The sequence below is a fragment of the Topomyia yanbarensis genome, chromosome 1, assembly GCF_030247195.1.
Source record: "Topomyia yanbarensis strain Yona2022 chromosome 1, ASM3024719v1, whole genome shotgun sequence".
Taxonomy (NCBI): Eukaryota; Metazoa; Arthropoda; class Insecta; order Diptera; family Culicidae; genus Topomyia; species Topomyia yanbarensis.
The window spans coordinates 37,933,552-37,951,710 of record NC_080670.1 but is presented as its reverse complement, the minus strand read 5'-3'; the positions used below and the strand labels follow the sequence as shown (position 1 = coordinate 37,951,710).

The 18,159-nt window shown below is 35.2% G+C and overlaps 1 protein-coding gene across 1 annotated transcript in view; it reads right to left on the bottom strand.

The window, feature by feature from the left end:
* Window positions 1–14,014, bottom strand: part of LOC131676287 (uncharacterized) — a 41,669-nt gene extending 27,655 nt beyond the window's left edge. The window contains exons 1-2 of the mRNA XM_058955406.1: window positions 13,713–14,014; window positions 5,441–5,443 (exon numbers count right to left, since the gene is read on the bottom strand). Of these exons, the coding sequence (XP_058811389.1) occupies window positions 5,441–5,443; window positions 13,713–14,004 (295 nt within the window). The 5' untranslated portion in view covers window positions 14,005–14,014. The remainder of the gene's footprint in view (window positions 1–5,440; window positions 5,444–13,712) is intronic.
* Window positions 14,015–18,159: the final 4,145 nt, after the last annotated feature.

Below are 18,159 nucleotides of genomic sequence, written 5' to 3'. Positions count from 1 at the left end.
CTTATGGAGACACATTTTTTTATAAAAGAAGAATTCAGATATCACTTTCAGAACCGAAGTTATGAGTAATATTGAATAAAAAATGGGTCCTTTTAAAATCTTTATATCTAAAATTGGGGCAATTAAAAATAATTTCTTCTTCTTGTATTTCAAAGAGAATACTTTCAGGCATGTTTAGAAAAAAAAATTTGCCAAGGTGATATTTCGGAAAAAAAATTAAATGGAGTTTGAAAATTGTGAATTCACTACCGAAAATTCCTCATATAGAGTCAAAATTTGTCGAATGGGCCACCCAAATTGTCACATTTTCGATAGAAGGTCCAATTTTTTGGTAGTACGTGGCATTGCAAAACCAAATCAAGATGGGCACCCAAAAAAAAAATTTTCCATAATGTCATAGGTTAACAGACATAACACTTTAAGGAAATTCGTTAAAAAAATATCGATCCGCGAATTTTACTAGAACACTAGCTCCACCTTTTATACACGGTTCCAACAATTAATTTACAAAAGGGTTATCCCTCAGGCTCAGGCACAATTTTTCACTAGTGGTCTATCCCCCGTATACTTGCCATTTAGCACATTTCGAGAAAAATGATTTTTAATGTTTGAAATTGAATATATTGATACTTATAAATGGTAAAAACAATTCAAAGAAGACAATTGATGCATCTATCTACTCTGCATTAACGTCTCAAATATTACGAAGACTGGTTGACTATGTTGCGAGTTTTTAGTATAAATGTAAACAAAAGTCGCACTCACACGTGTCATAGGTGTGTATTGATGACAAAATTTGTATGGCGTGTCATAATCGTGCATGGAAAATTTTCCATAGAAAAAAATCATTAATTTATTAACTTATTCATATCTTTGACTATATTTGGTCTATAAACAATCGATGAGGTACATTTTGAAGGAAATGGACCAAGGAATCTAGAACAAATACTTATTTTTAGTTACAGTGCTACGTTGTCGGTTTAAAACTTCAACTGCATTTTTCTCAGAAATTGTGTATTTTGGATTCAAAAATGATTCTGCCATTGTGTTTTTCAAACAGTTTTACACATAAAAATATCTTATACATCAAGATAACTAGAGCCAATGCACAGAAACAGTCATTTGAAGCAAAAATTTAAAAATTTCTCAGCCCGTTTCTCACTATATCTCAGTAACCAAGTTGCTTGGTGTAAGTTCCTCTACAATGTTGCTGAAGACTACAATATTCTATCTCCTCACAAACAGAAAATAATGTTTGAGGCACCCTAACAATAAGAGTCACCCTAATACCATCTACATCTGGAGATGGCCTAATCAATACTGATTATTTGTCCTGAAGACATCATAGTTCTAAAACATAAGGTTTAGCCACAAACATTTTTGTCTTCCTAAATTTTGAATTCGGACCACTGTGCATTATATGGACGTATCAACTTGACCAATAATTACTTTTAAGGGTGTCGGGCCATTAGGCCGAAAGCCGTTAGGCCGAATGCTGCAAGGCCGAACGTCGTTAGGCCGAATGGGTCATGAAGCCGAATGTCATTAGGCCGAATGAGTCATTTGGCCGAACGCCATTCAGCCGAATGGGCCATTAAACCGAGTGGGTCATTAGGCCGAATGGGTCATTAGGCCGAATGGAACAGTAGGGCCGAATGGCTCATTAGACCGCTGAATGTGATTTGATTAAAAGCATCGTTACAGAGACTAATTGAGATGAAGGGCTCATGAGTTTCCCATGGCTCAAAAGTTACTAACTCATGTTGTGCTAGATGGTCCCTCGAAATGTCAAACAGGAAATGCGTTGATAATCGAAAGTGCTTTGCTTTACTTTGGAGAGTGCTGTATATTCCTTAACATCGGTTGTGATGGGTTTATTTATATGTATTTTATTCAAAAACATTTTTTTAAATTTGCTGATTGCGGATACCAATACGTATTCATTAGCATTGTATGTATCATCCGGAACATTAAGATGCACAAGCCCTATGTCATAAGATCAAAAATTGAGCGTCTGTCACAACATCCGAAAAATTAAAGTTTCAACCCAAATTGTTTCCGATTTTTACAACGTACCCCTAATGCGTCATAAGGTCTCTCTGGCACAACGACGCATATTCGTTATCAGTTTTAATGTTAGCAAGCGCCTCAAAACATCTCGTCATAAAATTTCTTTACGAGTACAAGTGGAACCTCCCTTTAAATACTTAATTCCCTCACGCTTCACCAATCTTCTGATGATTCGGAAGCGGCGACCTCTCGCAAGCAAACCTGTGATCCACTCGTTAATTAGTTTAAGTCCGACGGAGCGGAGCGATGTCGGACAGCACTTGACCTAAAGCGATGTGGCGTAGCCACATTAGGCGTCGCTTTTATTTATTTGTTCCATTACAGCAAAGAGAAAGGTGTTGTAAATATTCTAAACATTATTATTGTAAGTTTTAAAAAATCGTAAAGAATCACCCTTCATTGAAAGTTTTCAGTTACAACCGCTATACATATTTATCATTCTCTTTGGTTCATTCGGCCTAATGACCCATTCGGCCTAATGACCCATTCGGCCTAATGACCCATTCGGCCTAATGACCCATTCGGCCTGATGACCCATTCGGCCTAATGACCCATTCGGCCTAATGACCCATTCGGCCTAATGACCCATTCGGCCTAATGACCCATTCGGCCTAATGACCCATTCGGCCTAATGACCCATTCGGCCTAATGACCCATTCGGCCTAATGACCCATTCGGCCTAATGACCCATTCGGCCTAATGGTCCATTCGGCCTAATGACCCATTCGACCTAATGACCCATTCGGCCTAATGACCCATTCGGCCTAATGACCCATTCGGCCTAATGACCCATTCGGCCTAATGACCCATTCGGCCTAATGACCCATTCGGCCTAATGACCCATTCGGCCTAATGACCCATTCGGCCTAATGACCCATTCGGCCTAATGACCCATTCGGCCTAATGACCCATTCGGCCTAATGACCCATTCGGCCTAATGACCCATTCGGCCTAATGACCCATTCGGCCTAATGACCCATTCGGCCTAATGACCCATTCGGCCTAATGACCCATTCGGCCTAATGACCCATTCGGCCTAATGACCCATTCGGCCTAATGACCCATTCGGCCTAATGACCCATTCGGCCTAATGACCCATTCGGCCTAATGACCCATTCGGCCTAATGACCCATTCGGCCTAATGACCCGTTCGGCCAAATGGCCTTCGGCCTAATGACCTACTCGGCCTAATGGCAGTCGGCCTAACGGCATTCGGCCGAATGACATTCGGTCTACCGGCTTTCAGCCTAATGACCCAGCACCCTTTTAAGGTACTCACACATTATTAGTGAAATGATTTTACATAAATTGGATCATTGAAATAGTTATTAAGGGAGACCGGGGCTAGTTGGCGGTGTTTTCAGATTTCAATTTTTATCGCTTTGATGTAGATAGATCTTGCAAAATAGAACACGCGGCATGAAAGAGCAGACTCTCGCCAACATCGCTGATTTTTTTAAAGTGTTTTCATGCATTGTCTCCATTTTTAGAGATAAAAATATGTGACGCGGAAAATCCGCCAACTTACCCCGGCCCCGGGATAAGTTGGCGGTATGTGAGTGTACGCCAAAAACCAAGCAATTAAATGAAGATTCAATTACTTCAAGGGTCCTTTTGGAACGTGCTGGCTGTCTTTTCGAGGAAACTGTATATTAGCCGACATTTGCTATTATACTTCAGTTTCAATACCCCGGCATTTTGACTTTGACGCGTACTCCCGATTCAAAAGCAAATTTTCGAAATTCTTCGTGCAATTGGCCGGAATAAAGGTCTCCTACATTGGCGAGATACACAAGAAAAAGATTTTCTTACTTTGGAGTGAATTCCAGAAATAAAAATTTTGATGACTTTTTTGCATTGTAAATAGTACCGCCAACTTACCCCAACCCCATATTTTATTTAAAAGTATTTAAAAAATATCTTTTGTTTTTGGATAGATGTAATATCTAATAGATACTATACGGATACCGAAAGCTCTTTTCACGCGTTATCGAAAAATAGAATCATTCGGGAAATAGATTGAAAATCACCCTAAATAACGCAAAGTATTTAAAATTTTGAAAATTTACTTGGTATGCTCGAAAACACAATATCACCCACAACTTCCAATCGTTTTGCAACAAAACCACATTGGACAACGGGTTTCACACAACTTGAGGTACACAAAAAGAGGCAGCGCTATATGTCTAATAGAAACAGAGAAAACGGGATTCCGCCAACTTACCCCAACCGCCAACTAGCCCCGGGCTCCCCTACTAAAAAGTTGCATGACATTGAACGCAATAACTAATGTTGGGGAGTCTTGACCAAGAAAGGTACATTTTTTTCTGATATTTACTATACTGTAATACCTGCTGCTAATGTTAATCACGTCACAAAAAAAATCGCACATCAAATTTCAGTCTGTATCTTTTAGTACTAGTAAACAAAGTTAGTTGAAATATGGCTGATTTCGTGACGTGTGAACATGCGATATAAGCAGTACAAGTAATTCTTAAAAGGAAGTGCACTAAAAACAATCGAAATTTATGAAATGCAACCCTTTTATATTTTTTACTACTACCTAAGGATCTCGACAACATGGAAAAAAGGATTACAGTATGATTTATATCATTATTTTTGCACTGATTTTTCAAAATTTTCTTGGTCAGGTCTCCCTAGGCCTCGGTCATCATATAAAATCATATCGTCTCATTCCCTCATATTTCACGATTTCTAATTCTTTACACGTGTTGCTATATTTTGGAAGAAATCTGTTAACTCTATCTCTTTTAATGGATATTTGTTTGTTTTGTGATAGTCAGAGTAAATTTGCAATGAAAAACAATATTCCATATTTATAAGTTTAGTCTATTGCTATTTAAAGCAAATTTTATGCTCATCATTTGCGGCGAAAACAGTTTTTTGGTAACTTGTCATAATTCTGTGTAATTTCACAATTTTCATGCATAGACCCATTGAGTAACTGTGAAACGATGGCGTATGGGGAACAGAGATTTTTCTGGCTTTTGTGGTCTGTCTCAAAATGTTAATGGGTTCCGATTTTCCACAGTAAATACTACTCATTAGTGCAAAATTGGAAATTTTGGGCAGGTTTTGTAGAAACTGTCTGTTCTTTCAGAATTGCAGCAAATATGTATATATGATGTTCCGATGTTACGCGATTATATCGTTTGCACCATTTAAATGGATTTTAAATCCATCTGAAAAATCTCGATTAAAGCATCCGATCAAGTCATCAAGGAATATCAGAACGTTGACCTTCCCAACTTCAACAATTTCTTCAACGCACCAAGGCTAAAACAGTTCTAACTTTCCGCGTAGTAACTTTCTCTTTTATTCTGAAACCTGTTCCTGCCAAGAATATTACCTTCTAGCGCTAAACAAGAATGAACGGAGAAAAGAGAATCATGAAATGTCATTGACTTCCCTGCATCTTCTTCTATGTTTCAAACTTTAATTCTGTTTTCTTCCACTCACCAAAAAAAAAAACATATGTATCCCACCAGCCTGATCATCGATCATCATCGTTGGGGTTACAAAGCATTCCTCTGAAAAAGTGAAAGTTAATCACTTGAACCAACTCGGGAACGAGGCACCTCCTCTTCACCTTGAACTCATCGCTTGCCGCCGACGTCACCACCACCACGACCCAGCGCAACAATCTTCTTCACTCTAATTACCACCGTGTAAAGAGCGTACCGTCTCGGAACCGGGACAGAAAAAAATAACCCTTTTGTCTTCTTCACGCCTAAGCCAGCTGAAAGGATTGGACGCGAATCGTCAAACCGAAGCACTCGGCTGGGGTTGGGGCTTTGGTTTTTGGTTGGATCTTCGACGTCAGCGATTGTGCGGCTAAGCAATGGGTGGTTTTTTTTGTCTTCCCTTCGCTCGAAGCACTCGCCTGGCTCGGGCACTCGGGAGATTAGTGAAAGTTTTGATCAAATATAAAACACCACGTCAGCGCCGTTGAATTGCTCATTGCTGGCTGGCGCAATGGTGCTTACAGCGGTGTCCGTGCCTGTGCGCTGTTGATGAAGCTGCCAGAATCTGCTGACCCGGCATGGTCGACAAGCGTTGGTTCTAACCATGCTGGCTGGATTCGGAAAGGTATGTTAATAGATTGAGGTAATACTATTAATGTATGCCGTTTCTTTATTTTCAGGAGACTGGGTAGCTTCGATAATGCGATGGACTTTGTACTAATGGACCAGCTTTCTTGACAGGATGCTAAGCCTTGCTAAATTACGTTTCAATTTTACGATCAATCAGTTCTTAACCACATCTAATAATCGGAATTAGTTTGGTGGTACTTGAAATGAAATCACCCAATTCTTAGCACCACAATCAGCGTTTTAGAGATTGGAATCTTATCGCTCTTTGTCTGGTTGTATATCCGGAATACTGTCTACTCCGGTATTATTATACCATTTCATGAGCCTGAATTCGCTTTGCTCATTTGAAAATGTCACCGATGGTTAGCGGCAAATTTTCTAAAAAGCCATCAGCTTTTAACACATGCACAAATGTCTCAGAAACTCCTCTAAACTATTTTTAATTCAGAAAATCTGAAACTTAGAACAGATTCTTGATTCTTACTTTCAACTAAGAATCACATTTATCATGGGAATCAAGTTCCAGAACACACTCTGGAAAAATGGACTAAATTCTAGAGGCGTCGTAAGGCCATTTGTCACTCCTGGGCCATCCTTGAATTGACGCGCTATCGTCCGACATGTTTCAAGCGCAAGGTTTTCAGATATATCAGGTTTCTATCAATATTTTATCCGGTTTATTGCTGATCCAACAGCATCAGGGGAATGTTGAAGTTAAAGAAATTGAAACACGTATAAATTTACTAATTGGTTTTGAGCCACTATTAGTGTACTCCCAAGTCGCACACGCCAAAAAACTTTCGTTTCAAGTAAAATCCGGTCGAGATCGACAGGTCAATTGTAAAGAATTAATTCAAATGATTCATTAACAATGAAATATGATGATATCATATTTCATTGCTAATGAATAACCAGTACATGCTTTATACTAAGGCAACCTAGATTACCTGCGAGCAACAAACTATTCTCAACGTTCTATAGTTTAGTTTTGAAAATTTTTTGCAAATTATCAAAAAAATTTTTTGAAATAAATTGAATTTTTTGACTTAGTTTAGTTAGCTTTACTCACTAAGTAGGATTAATCGCCGTTTTTGAAATGCATATTTTATATCTTCACAAAGGTGCCCAGGATTGTACAACTTTTTTGAGAATCCTGTGCATCAATGGTGCCACCAATTCCTTATGCTATCAGATTCAGTTCCAAATTTCAGTAAAATTGGTCAACATTTTCGTCATTAAGTGGCGTTGTAAGTAAACAAGTACCGAGTCAAGTCTGAGTTTCTTATAAGATATATCATTATAAAAGACTTTGTTGAAGAAAGCAAGACAACTTTGTTGAAGAAAGTCATCAGCATTTTATTGAATTGATGTCCTACTGATAGCGGCAAAGGACCAACCCAGTAATGCGCAAATCTATTTCAAATCTTGACTAGCTTGTGATTAAAGGGTTACATACCTTTTTGCGAAAAAAAAATTCAAGAAAAGAATCATTAAGATAAGAGAAAAATTAATTACGATCAATCGTAAAAAAAGAAAATCGGTGGAGTGGTTTTTCGGCTACCGTGATCACGGTAAAGCCATTTTTATGGAAAACGATATTTCGTGATAATCGTCTTTAAAATTTAAAATTTCCACTGTTCTTGGTAGACGAATCGCGTTTCGACGCGCTGTAACTTTCGATCTATTTTTTGGATCACTATGAAAATTTAGGAAAATATATTCAAGGATGTAAGGATGAAGTAATACAAAAATATCGATTTTTTTAAAAATAAAAGCTTAAACAAAATGAACTTCAAAAAGCAAAAAAAAAAATATTAACAAAAGATGAATTCTTGTTTGACCACATTTTGAGTGTAAAACTTTATTTATAGATTCGAGTAAAGCGCATAAAAATATACCGCGAAAATTAAGAAATCCACGAAAACTATCTAAATCTACCTAGCAGTGACATGAGACATTTATTATACATATCACCGTTGGATTGTTCATTAGTGTGCAGAACTAATGGGAAGAAGGCAGGTGTGATGAACACAGTTTTTAGTCATGCACAAATGAATTGTTGAAAAAAAATTAAAACAAAGCAAATTAATAAAAATTAATAAAGTAAAAAAAATGGAAAAAAAGTTATCACATTAATGAAATAAGTAGAATGATTAATTGAAACAAAATAATGAAATAACCCAATGCTATTCGGACCTACCCAAGCAAATCGCCCTTTTAGGTAGATAGATGTGAAAGAATTTATCGATCAAAGGTCCTAGTTGATAGTTTGAAACCTCAACTACATGTTGGTGTCATAAAACTTCATTTGCAGCACTGCATGACAGCTCTAGGCGACGATTTGCAAAACTCTGCGTTTTTCATCCTTTTTCCATGTAGGGGTAATTCGGACCTCACTATGGGGCAATTAAGTCTCTTCAATTTTTTTTTCACAAAGGAATTATGTATATCTATGAAATATTTATTCCTTAAGAAGCAAAAAAAATATGTTACAAAAACTTTATCTGGTTAGTCACAGCAGTCGATTGGCGCATCCTGTATTCCCTTTGCTGTGGCGTGTGCAATCGTGTACGTAGCCGCAAGCCGCTGTACGGTGGTTGATGGAATAGGGCGTCCGAATAGCCCCGTACGCTAATTTCAAGCAAAAGATATGAGTGTCTTGAAAATATCTGTGTGTTTTTAACCAAACAAAACTTCATTCCATAAAATAGGAGCCTTCAGCTTTTCAAAACATTTACCTGTTAATTTTTTGTTGCTTTAATCACAGTTTTACTATTATAATGATTTTTATTTTGAGGATGGCAAAAAAAATGAAATACGTTGTATATCCTTTCGAAAAAAAAACCAAAGAAATTAGATTCAGCTGTCAAAATTAATGTTTTAGAATAGCGATTCCACGAATATGTAAGACAGTCAGAAAGTGTTACGATTTTGTGAGAAATCGAAGGGGTCCGAATTACCCCCATGGTCTTAGTAGCCCCGGGTTCCTCTAAATAAAGCAAATTAGTTTTCTCATTAAATGAAAAATGAAAGTTAAAAAAAAAATGGTGAAAATTTTAATTAAGTTAAATTAATAAATTGTATGAAGTGAGTAAAAGAAATGACTGAAATTAATGACATTAATACTTTGAAGAAATATAATAAAATACATGAACTAAAATATGAAATGAACACAATGTATTAAATGAATTAAATTAGTTTAATCATTTAAATTGATTAATCATTTAATTTAATATAATGAATCAAACTAATTAATTGAATTAGATTTACTAAACCAATCTAAATTACTAAATGAGTCAAAAGATAAAAATTATTATAATAAATAATGCAAATGAAAATTATAAAATGAGCGACATGAATGAAATGAACAAAAATAATAAAATGAATGAAGTGAATAAAATAGAATTGAATTGAATTAATAAAACAAAAAAAAACAAACGATATGATTAAAATGAACAAAATGAATAAAACAAACGAATTGATTGAAATGATCAAAATGAACCAAAGGATTGAAATGAATAAAATGTACAAAATGATTAAAATGAATAAGATGAATAAAACAAAGTAATGAATAAAATGAAAAAAAAAAATGAAAAAAAGAATTAAATGATTAAAATGAATAAAGTGAATAAAATAAATAAAATGAATAAAGTGAATAAAATGAATAAGATGAACAAAATGAATAAAATTAATAAATTTAATAAAATGAATAAAGTGAATAAAATAAATAAAATGAAAAAAATAATAAAATGAATAAAATAAATAAAAGAATAAAATTAATAAAATGAATAAAATAATAAAATGAATAAAACTAGTAAAATGAATAAAATAAATAAAATCAATAAGATGAATAAAATGAAAAAAAAAACGAATAAAATTAATAACGTGAATAAAATTAATAAATTGAACAAGATGAATAAAATGAATAAAATAATAAAATTAATAAAATGAATAAAATCAATAAAATCAATAAATTGAATAAAATTAATAAATTTAATAAAATGAATAAAATGAATAAAATAAATAAAATGAAAAAAGATTGAAAAAAATTAATAAAATGAATAACAGAATGAAATAAATACAATAATAAAATGAATAAATTTAATAAAATTAATAAAACTAATAAACTGAATAAAATAAATAAAATGAATAAAACGATCTAAATAAATAAAGTGAATAAAATAAATAAAATGAAAAGTGAATAAAATGAATAAAATTAAAAAAATTAATAAAATTAATAAAATTAATTAAATTAAAAAATATTAAAATAATAAAATGAATTAGCATTGCATGAAAATGTATAACCTCACTTTTCTGACAGCTCAGAGAGCTTGTTTACATGGACTTTTTTGGTTGAAAATTTTTGGTTTAACCCAGTACAAGAAACTCGGTTCGAATTCTAACACTATGTAAATAAGCTCGCTGAACTGTCATTTTTTCGAGCATTTTTACTCATATGACGTCATCTTGCAATGTCCCATAAAGTGCATAAAATAAATAAAATGAATAAGATGAATATAATGAACAAAATGAATAAAATAATAAAATGAATAAAATGAATAAATTTAATAAAATTATAAAGTGAATAAAATAAATAAAATGAAAAAAGAATAAAAAAATTAATAAAATGAATAAAACAATAAAATGAATAAAATGAATAAAATTAATAAAACTAATAAACTGAATAAAATGAATAAGACGAATAAAATGAAAAAAATGAATAAAGTGAATAAAATAAATAAAATGAATAAAATGAATATAATGAACAAAATGAATAAAATAATAAAATGAATAAAATTAATAAAAGTAATAAAATCAATAAAATTAATAAATTTAATAAAATGAATAAAGTGAATAAAATAAATAAAATGAACGAGATGAATAAAATGAAAAAAAAAATAATAAGATGAAAACAATAAAATGAATAAAATTAATCAAATTAATAAAATTAATAAAATTAATAAAATTAATTAAATTATTTTTTTTAAAAATAATAGAATGAATTGAACATTGCATGAAAATGTATAACCTCACTTTTCTGACAGCTCAGAGAGTTTGTTTACATGGATTTGCGCAATTTTTGGTTTAACCCAGTACAAGAAACTCGGTTCGAATTCTAACACCATGTAAACAAGCTCGCTGAACTGTCATTTTTTCGAGCATTTTTACTCATATGACGTCATCTTGCAATGTCCCATAAAATGAATAAAATGAATAAAATGAAACTAATGAAACAAATGAATAAAATGAATAAAATAAATTATTGTCCATGTTGGACAAAATAATAAAATGAATAGAACGAATAAAACAGAAAAATTAAATGAATTGAATAAAAAGGAGAAAACACTAACAGAATAAAATGAATTAAATTATCATTATAAAAAAGTTATCAATTTAAAAAGCTTATAAGCGTGTATAAATTATGTATAATTAGAAAGTTATTTGTCTAAAACATGCCGTATTTTAACAAAATAACTCCTATCTCATATTTGAGAAAGAAAACAACGTATAAATAAATGATAGCGTTTAATGGTCACGCTAGGCATTTTATTTGGAATTATTTTCGTAAAGATCGGTTCAACCATTATTGAGATAGTTAGGTATATTACATTGGTGCACATACCTACAGACATACACACATACAGACATTGTCCTAATTTATTCATCTGAGTGGATTTATATGTGAGGATCGGCGCTTTCAAAATTGGAGCGAATCCTGTACATTTCGTTTGTAATGAATGTAAAAATCGAGTTATTTTCAAATCTGCGTTTCCATGCTAAGCTAGCAGAAATCGGCAATTGAACTCATTTTGAAATCCAAGATGGCTGTTTCCGGTTACTATAAAACAATACAATGTAGATCAAAATGGCAAAATGTCTTAAGGACACTCGGGGCCCTTTTGCTGTAGTGACCTAAGGGCCCCCTATCATTGAACAGATGAAGGAAGATATAGAGTAGGATGGTTCTTCGTGCTACTCTTCCAAATTTGAATCAAATCGGCCAACAATTGATTTGGTATGGGAAAAATCATCAAAATGTTTGAAGAAAACCACGGTTATAGATATCATAAAATCAAAATATCGGATATTCTAAGGTAGACTTACTAGCGATTGCAATAATGTAACATCATATCTCAATAGTGTGTCAATCCAAGATTTTTAAAAGGAGACATAGAAATGCCAATTGGAAAGATAACAGAAAGTTTAAAGGTTAGAAATAAAAAAATATTGCGTGGTGTTTATCCTAAGGGACCATCCATAAATGACGTAGCATTTTTTGAGTGATTTTTAACACCCCCTCCCCCATCGTACCATTTCGCCACAAACCTCTAAATACCCCCTCTGATAATTACGTAACTTGACGGTAACTCTCCCCCTCTTGACCCCGTAATTTAAAAAAAAAGATAAATGCTACATCATTTATGGATGGTCCCTAAAGGCATTTGCATTATATACTAGTACCCTGACAAAATTAACATAGGGTAATCTGACCATCATAGCTGCATGGCGTTGTTTGAGAATGAAGATGGCCATGGAAGAAAGATGCATTAGGGCGGGTTTACCGTCCACCATTTGAACGTTGTCTAGACCCAGAAGTAAATTCTTCATATTCCGTGGTAAGGTTATGGTGGTTTTAGTAAACTATTTTTTTTTATTAGCACAGTTTTCACATGTTCAAACTGAACTTAAAGCCACCTTGATCGCAATGGAGTTGTTAAGTCCCAAAAAGGTAAACAATAAATTTCAGCGTTAAATATAGCTCATTGATAAGCACACAGTTAGCGATATTGATGACAGGTATTTTTTAGGCTCAAAAAAGTATACAAGAATATCCAACCTTAAGCAGTGTAATGACAAGAGAGAAAGCGAACTAAATGCTACCCAAGCTGCAACGGGTTACTGCGTAAATGCAGCCTAGCTGCAAAAAGGTGCACTACATGCAGTAGCAAATTGCCTGCACCAGATCGAAAGTATACATAAACGTAGGATTTTATCATTGTTTAATTACTGCAAATAAATTGTCTCCCGGCTCAGTTAAACTAAGCCTCACTAGTCAATTGCACATTGGAATATCCTATGGATAAATACTGCATTCTGACAGGGCAACCCTGATAAAACCCTTGATCATATTGTTCCTTAATACTAATTTCAGCACTTGAAAAAATGTAGTCGTCAGAATACCATGAACTAGCATTGTCTTGACCACACACAAATATTGTATCACTGGCTTGATTATGAAATCGGTCTCACTTTGTTTAAAAGAATACTTGAAACCTCAAATATACGAGAATTTTTTCACGTTTCTTATTGGTCTTTCAATCATCTTGAAGAACTTGTTTTCTTCAATGTTTTGATACATCATCCTCAAGAGAACTGAAATATAATACAATATAATAACTTCAATCACCACCGATCACATTCCAAATTTCACTGTTTACAGCGTACATTATACTCTGTTCTGTGCATTGTCCAGTTTTTGAAACACTTCACCGAATTTTCCGGAACCCGCTCAACCCGAGCTCTCACCTTCCATCTGACGACCCTCGCTTTCATCGCCGGCAGGAATGCTGAACTTAACACTGTGACCGTTCAGATACCGCACAGCACGATCTGCCAACTCTTCTCCGGTGGCTGCGAAGGACCGTCCATCGGCCGATTCGTCCCGTTCCAAGCTCAGTCCGCCGAACAGCGGGAAGCTGGACTCGCTGTCGATTTCGTCGATCAGATTGATCATTTGCTCTTCCTCTCTGGTGCTGGCTGCGGTAGTCGCTGCCAACGCAACCACCAGAACCACTAGTGCGCGTCGTAGAAGGTACATTGCTGGATCGAATTTATTGGCTAGCGGAACGAAATTAATCGGCGGACGCGTAATTTTGCTAATTGCACTACACACTCGTTGGCTTACACTTAACTGATGGATTGTTTAATATTACAATGCTATTTATTGGAGCGCGATTGGTGACACTTCGAATCGGATCGGACTCACGGACAGAAGGGACAGCCAGTTTCGGGTGTCCACCGTCATAGAGAGCGGGCCGGTATGGATTGTGTCCAAAACTTGCCCCTTCGGACGTGGGCAATAGCAGGCGACTATCGGCGTGGCGGCGACGGAGGTGCTTAGTATGCATCGCGTGTTCCTTAGATTCGTTGATAGTGAGTTCCATACTTGTAGACCCGGCCCTGTCCAGATTGTCTGCGCCGGCTTTCGGTAGTTGGGGAAAATATTTGTGCCAGAACGTGCCGGGAATGGTTGATTGAATGGGGTTTTGATTGGAATGTGGCGTTTTGGATAAATTGTTGGCGATTTCGATTTCGTTTGCATTCGGTTATGGGAAAGAAATTGTGAACTTGGCTGCGGCTAATAGATTTTCTTTCTTGGTCACGGGTGCCAGATGGTAACCGGCAGTTGAATCGGGCTCGCATATTTACCTGGGGTATACCAGGATGTTAGTTCGTAAGATTAGACGAAGGTGTAATTTCCGTTCTGTACCAAAAAAAAAAACCATCTATGGTTATTTTGATTCATGACTGTTATTTTATGCAAAACGAAATTTTCTTGACCTGAAAAATAGTTATTTCAAAGATACCCTGGTTTATTAGTGAATTTGGAAATATTTCGAAATTCGCAACAATACCAAAAATAACAGAAATATGAAATATACCAAATTTCTCCTTGGTGGAGAGATTTTGTAAGTATTGTATGTTTTGTTTCAAACCACTTTTGCGCGTGAAGAGCACAAAAACTAAATTAGTTTCGGAATTCGCGTTTCGACTTCGTCTTATCAGAATCTAACACGAACTTAGTAACAGGACTAAGCTAGCGCCAGATCCTATCTTTACGGGACATCACGCTGGACTTGGATGTTTGCTCAGAAACATAAACAGTGCTTTCATTTTCAGGAGCTAAAGTCAATCCAGCTAGCTTAGTTCTGTCACTAAGCTGGTGTCGGATTCTGATGAGACGAAGTCGAAACGCAAATTCCGCAACTTATTTATGAAATAGGTCATAAATGGCAAAAATTAAATAACAGACAAAAGACAAATATCTCACAGGAAAAAGTTACAAAACTACGAAAACAGCTAAAAAACTAAAAATGTTAGAAAAAGCCATCACAATGATTTAGAAAAATAATAAGAAACAGTTAAACTAGTCAAAATAACAAAAGTTGGAAAATGTTGAATTGGGGATTAAACGTTGAAATACTTTTTTATATTGAAACCAAAGAAATTTTACAGTTATAACTAGGAACACTTTTCGATATGCAAGAGGGAATAGTTGAATTTTATTAAGAATAGGAGGTTTTAGCTATTTTATTAGCAATACTGTTTGACATTTTTAGCAAGAAAGATATTAATTATATTAAACTAAAGCTAATAATTGTACAACCATCTTAACGCTAAGAATACTGTTAGAAGGAGAAGGAGCAATTAAATTTCATTGGGATTAGGGGGTTTGGTACTAGTACGATTGGGCTTTTTAAATGGGAACGGGGAGATGAATGACATCGATTATCGATTCGAACGGCCAGGAGACATCACGAACTGAAATGCCGGGTGGTCCTCCTCAAACTGACAGGGGTTCCTCTAGACAACTTTGTAGTATGGCTCAGATGCGGATCGGCAGCACACCGAGTTGCGCGTGTGATGTTCGTGCTGTAGGTCTCGTATTTGTTAACGACGACGGAAATGTTTCGAATCGTCTTGAAGTCGTATCACACCATCGATGGTGTACGGTGTAGTGGTGAGAATGATGAGAAAATGAAAAAAGGAATGGGGCAGTTAAATCTGTATATTGATGGTTTTTAGGAAGATGTATACGAGGAACATATAAGGGAGATCACGGCTTGTCAGAACATCTCGAACCAGGACATTGAGTGATCTTCCTCGGGCGCGAAGGAAATTCTTTGGCTGAGGCCTGGTGGAACAATACTCGGCGCACGCCCAAACAATAAGCTCGATATCGTGATAGCCGTTGCCACGTAGATACCATTATCTACGAGCCCAAAACTTCGAATATGTGCATCCAGCGTGCAATGGTTTGACATGAGTCAAGATATCACACGAATGAAATCATGACCCATATCAATTCCCTTCGGGACAATCGAATGTAGTACCCTTTCAAGTTCCCCATTGTTCCACGGAATTTGTCAACTTTCGAGAGCGCTCTGATGAATAATACTGAACAGTTCGTTGAAGCAGATTGGTCTTTCATTAATGTCATCATCTAAAGCGTTCACGCTCTCATTGCCCGGAATGGAGCTATGACAAGGGACCTAAACCAAGGTTCTCTGAAAAGATTTGTCAGACAAAACACTCAGCAGAAGGGCTAATATTCTGCGGCATGTAGTTAAAATACATAGACATAAAACGGATCTGAGAATTGAGCTCGACAAGCCTCTCAAAATTTTCAATCAACGAAGTCCCCTTAATGTCCAGGAAAACAGATGCCATCTACTCTTTACTAGCATAGGCCATTTGAATTTCTGTTGAGAGCAACCGTTCGTCCCTTCGACTTTGCGAAAGCCAAATTGTGTACCTGACAGTAGGCCATTTGCTTCGACCCACTTATCGAGACGGAATAGGATCCTTTTCTCGAGTAACTTTCAGGTTGAGGACAACATTGCAATCGTTCGATACGAGTTGTGGTCGGAGGTTGGGTTTTGGCTGGCGATGACCTTCATTTGCCTCCAGTCGTGAGGGACAATATTACCCTCAAGAAACTTATTAAATAACTTACACAAGCGTCTCTTGGCAGAGTCTGGTAGATTAATCAACAAGTTAAATTTGATTCTGGTTGGTCCTAGGGCTTTATTGTTGCATTATAACAACTTCCACATTAAAAAAGGAGTTTCGTTCGCGCTATCGTAAGGGGACGCAGCGCGGTAGATCTTCTGTTCCGAAGCGGAGTCCGGACAAACCTTTTTTGGCGAAATTGAATATCCAACGGTCGAAGAACCGGTTGTACCTCACACATAATCACGAAGATTTCTGCTTGGAATACAGTAAAGTATCTACTTAGCGAGTGAGATTGTTTCAATCTCATTTCACGACAGTCACAGTGGGACGACTTAGAACAAAAGGTGGACTAAAGTCCAAGCTTTGCCGTATTGGTTTAAATAGGGCGATTTTATGTAATTTTGATACGCTGAATCCGTTTTTGATATTAAAACATTTCAAAAATAAGCGTTTACTATTCATTAGGGTGTCTCAAAAATATTTTTTTTCGAGGTCGTTCTTAAAATCTGTGTATATTAATTTTCGTGTACTAAATCGTTTTTGATATTAACACATGTAAAAAAAATCATTATAGGTTAGGGTGGCTCAAAGAATTATTTTGTAGTGAAGACACAAATTTTTTTTAAAAAAAGATTTTGTGCGCTAAATTTCTATTTTAATTATAAAAATAGAAATTAGCTTTACTACTTATTAGAGTGGCTCAAAAGTAAGTCTTTTATAATAATTTTTTTCAATAGTAATTTTGGAATTTATTTTCCATATTGAAATGAATTAATTGACAACTCATCATGGGGCTTCAGAAATGACTATTTTGTTTTTACGAATCAAATAAGATGTGTTCGACTAATTTTGGAATATTTATTTCGTTAGTGGGTTACTTGATATGAAAGCTGCATTTTCTATCATTTTCAAAACAAACATTTTGAGCATCTTAGTGAAATGTTTAATTACATTCACTAATCAACAAGATCATGCTCTCAATGCTATTTGAAAGTTGTGCATGTATTCGTGTCATTATTCTAGCTATAAAGTGATTATTCAAATTCAATATCACTAATAACCATGCGCCTCCATTCAGTTTTTTTTAATTTTGACTGCTTATCGCAAGTTTTCGCAAAACTAGCATATACTCATTTGAAAGAGAAAATTAAAAGCTTTCGAATGAGTATAGTGTGATCGTGGGCATTCAAAGGGGGTCGTTGTTATCGCATTTCGAAGTTTGAATTCAATAAAAAAT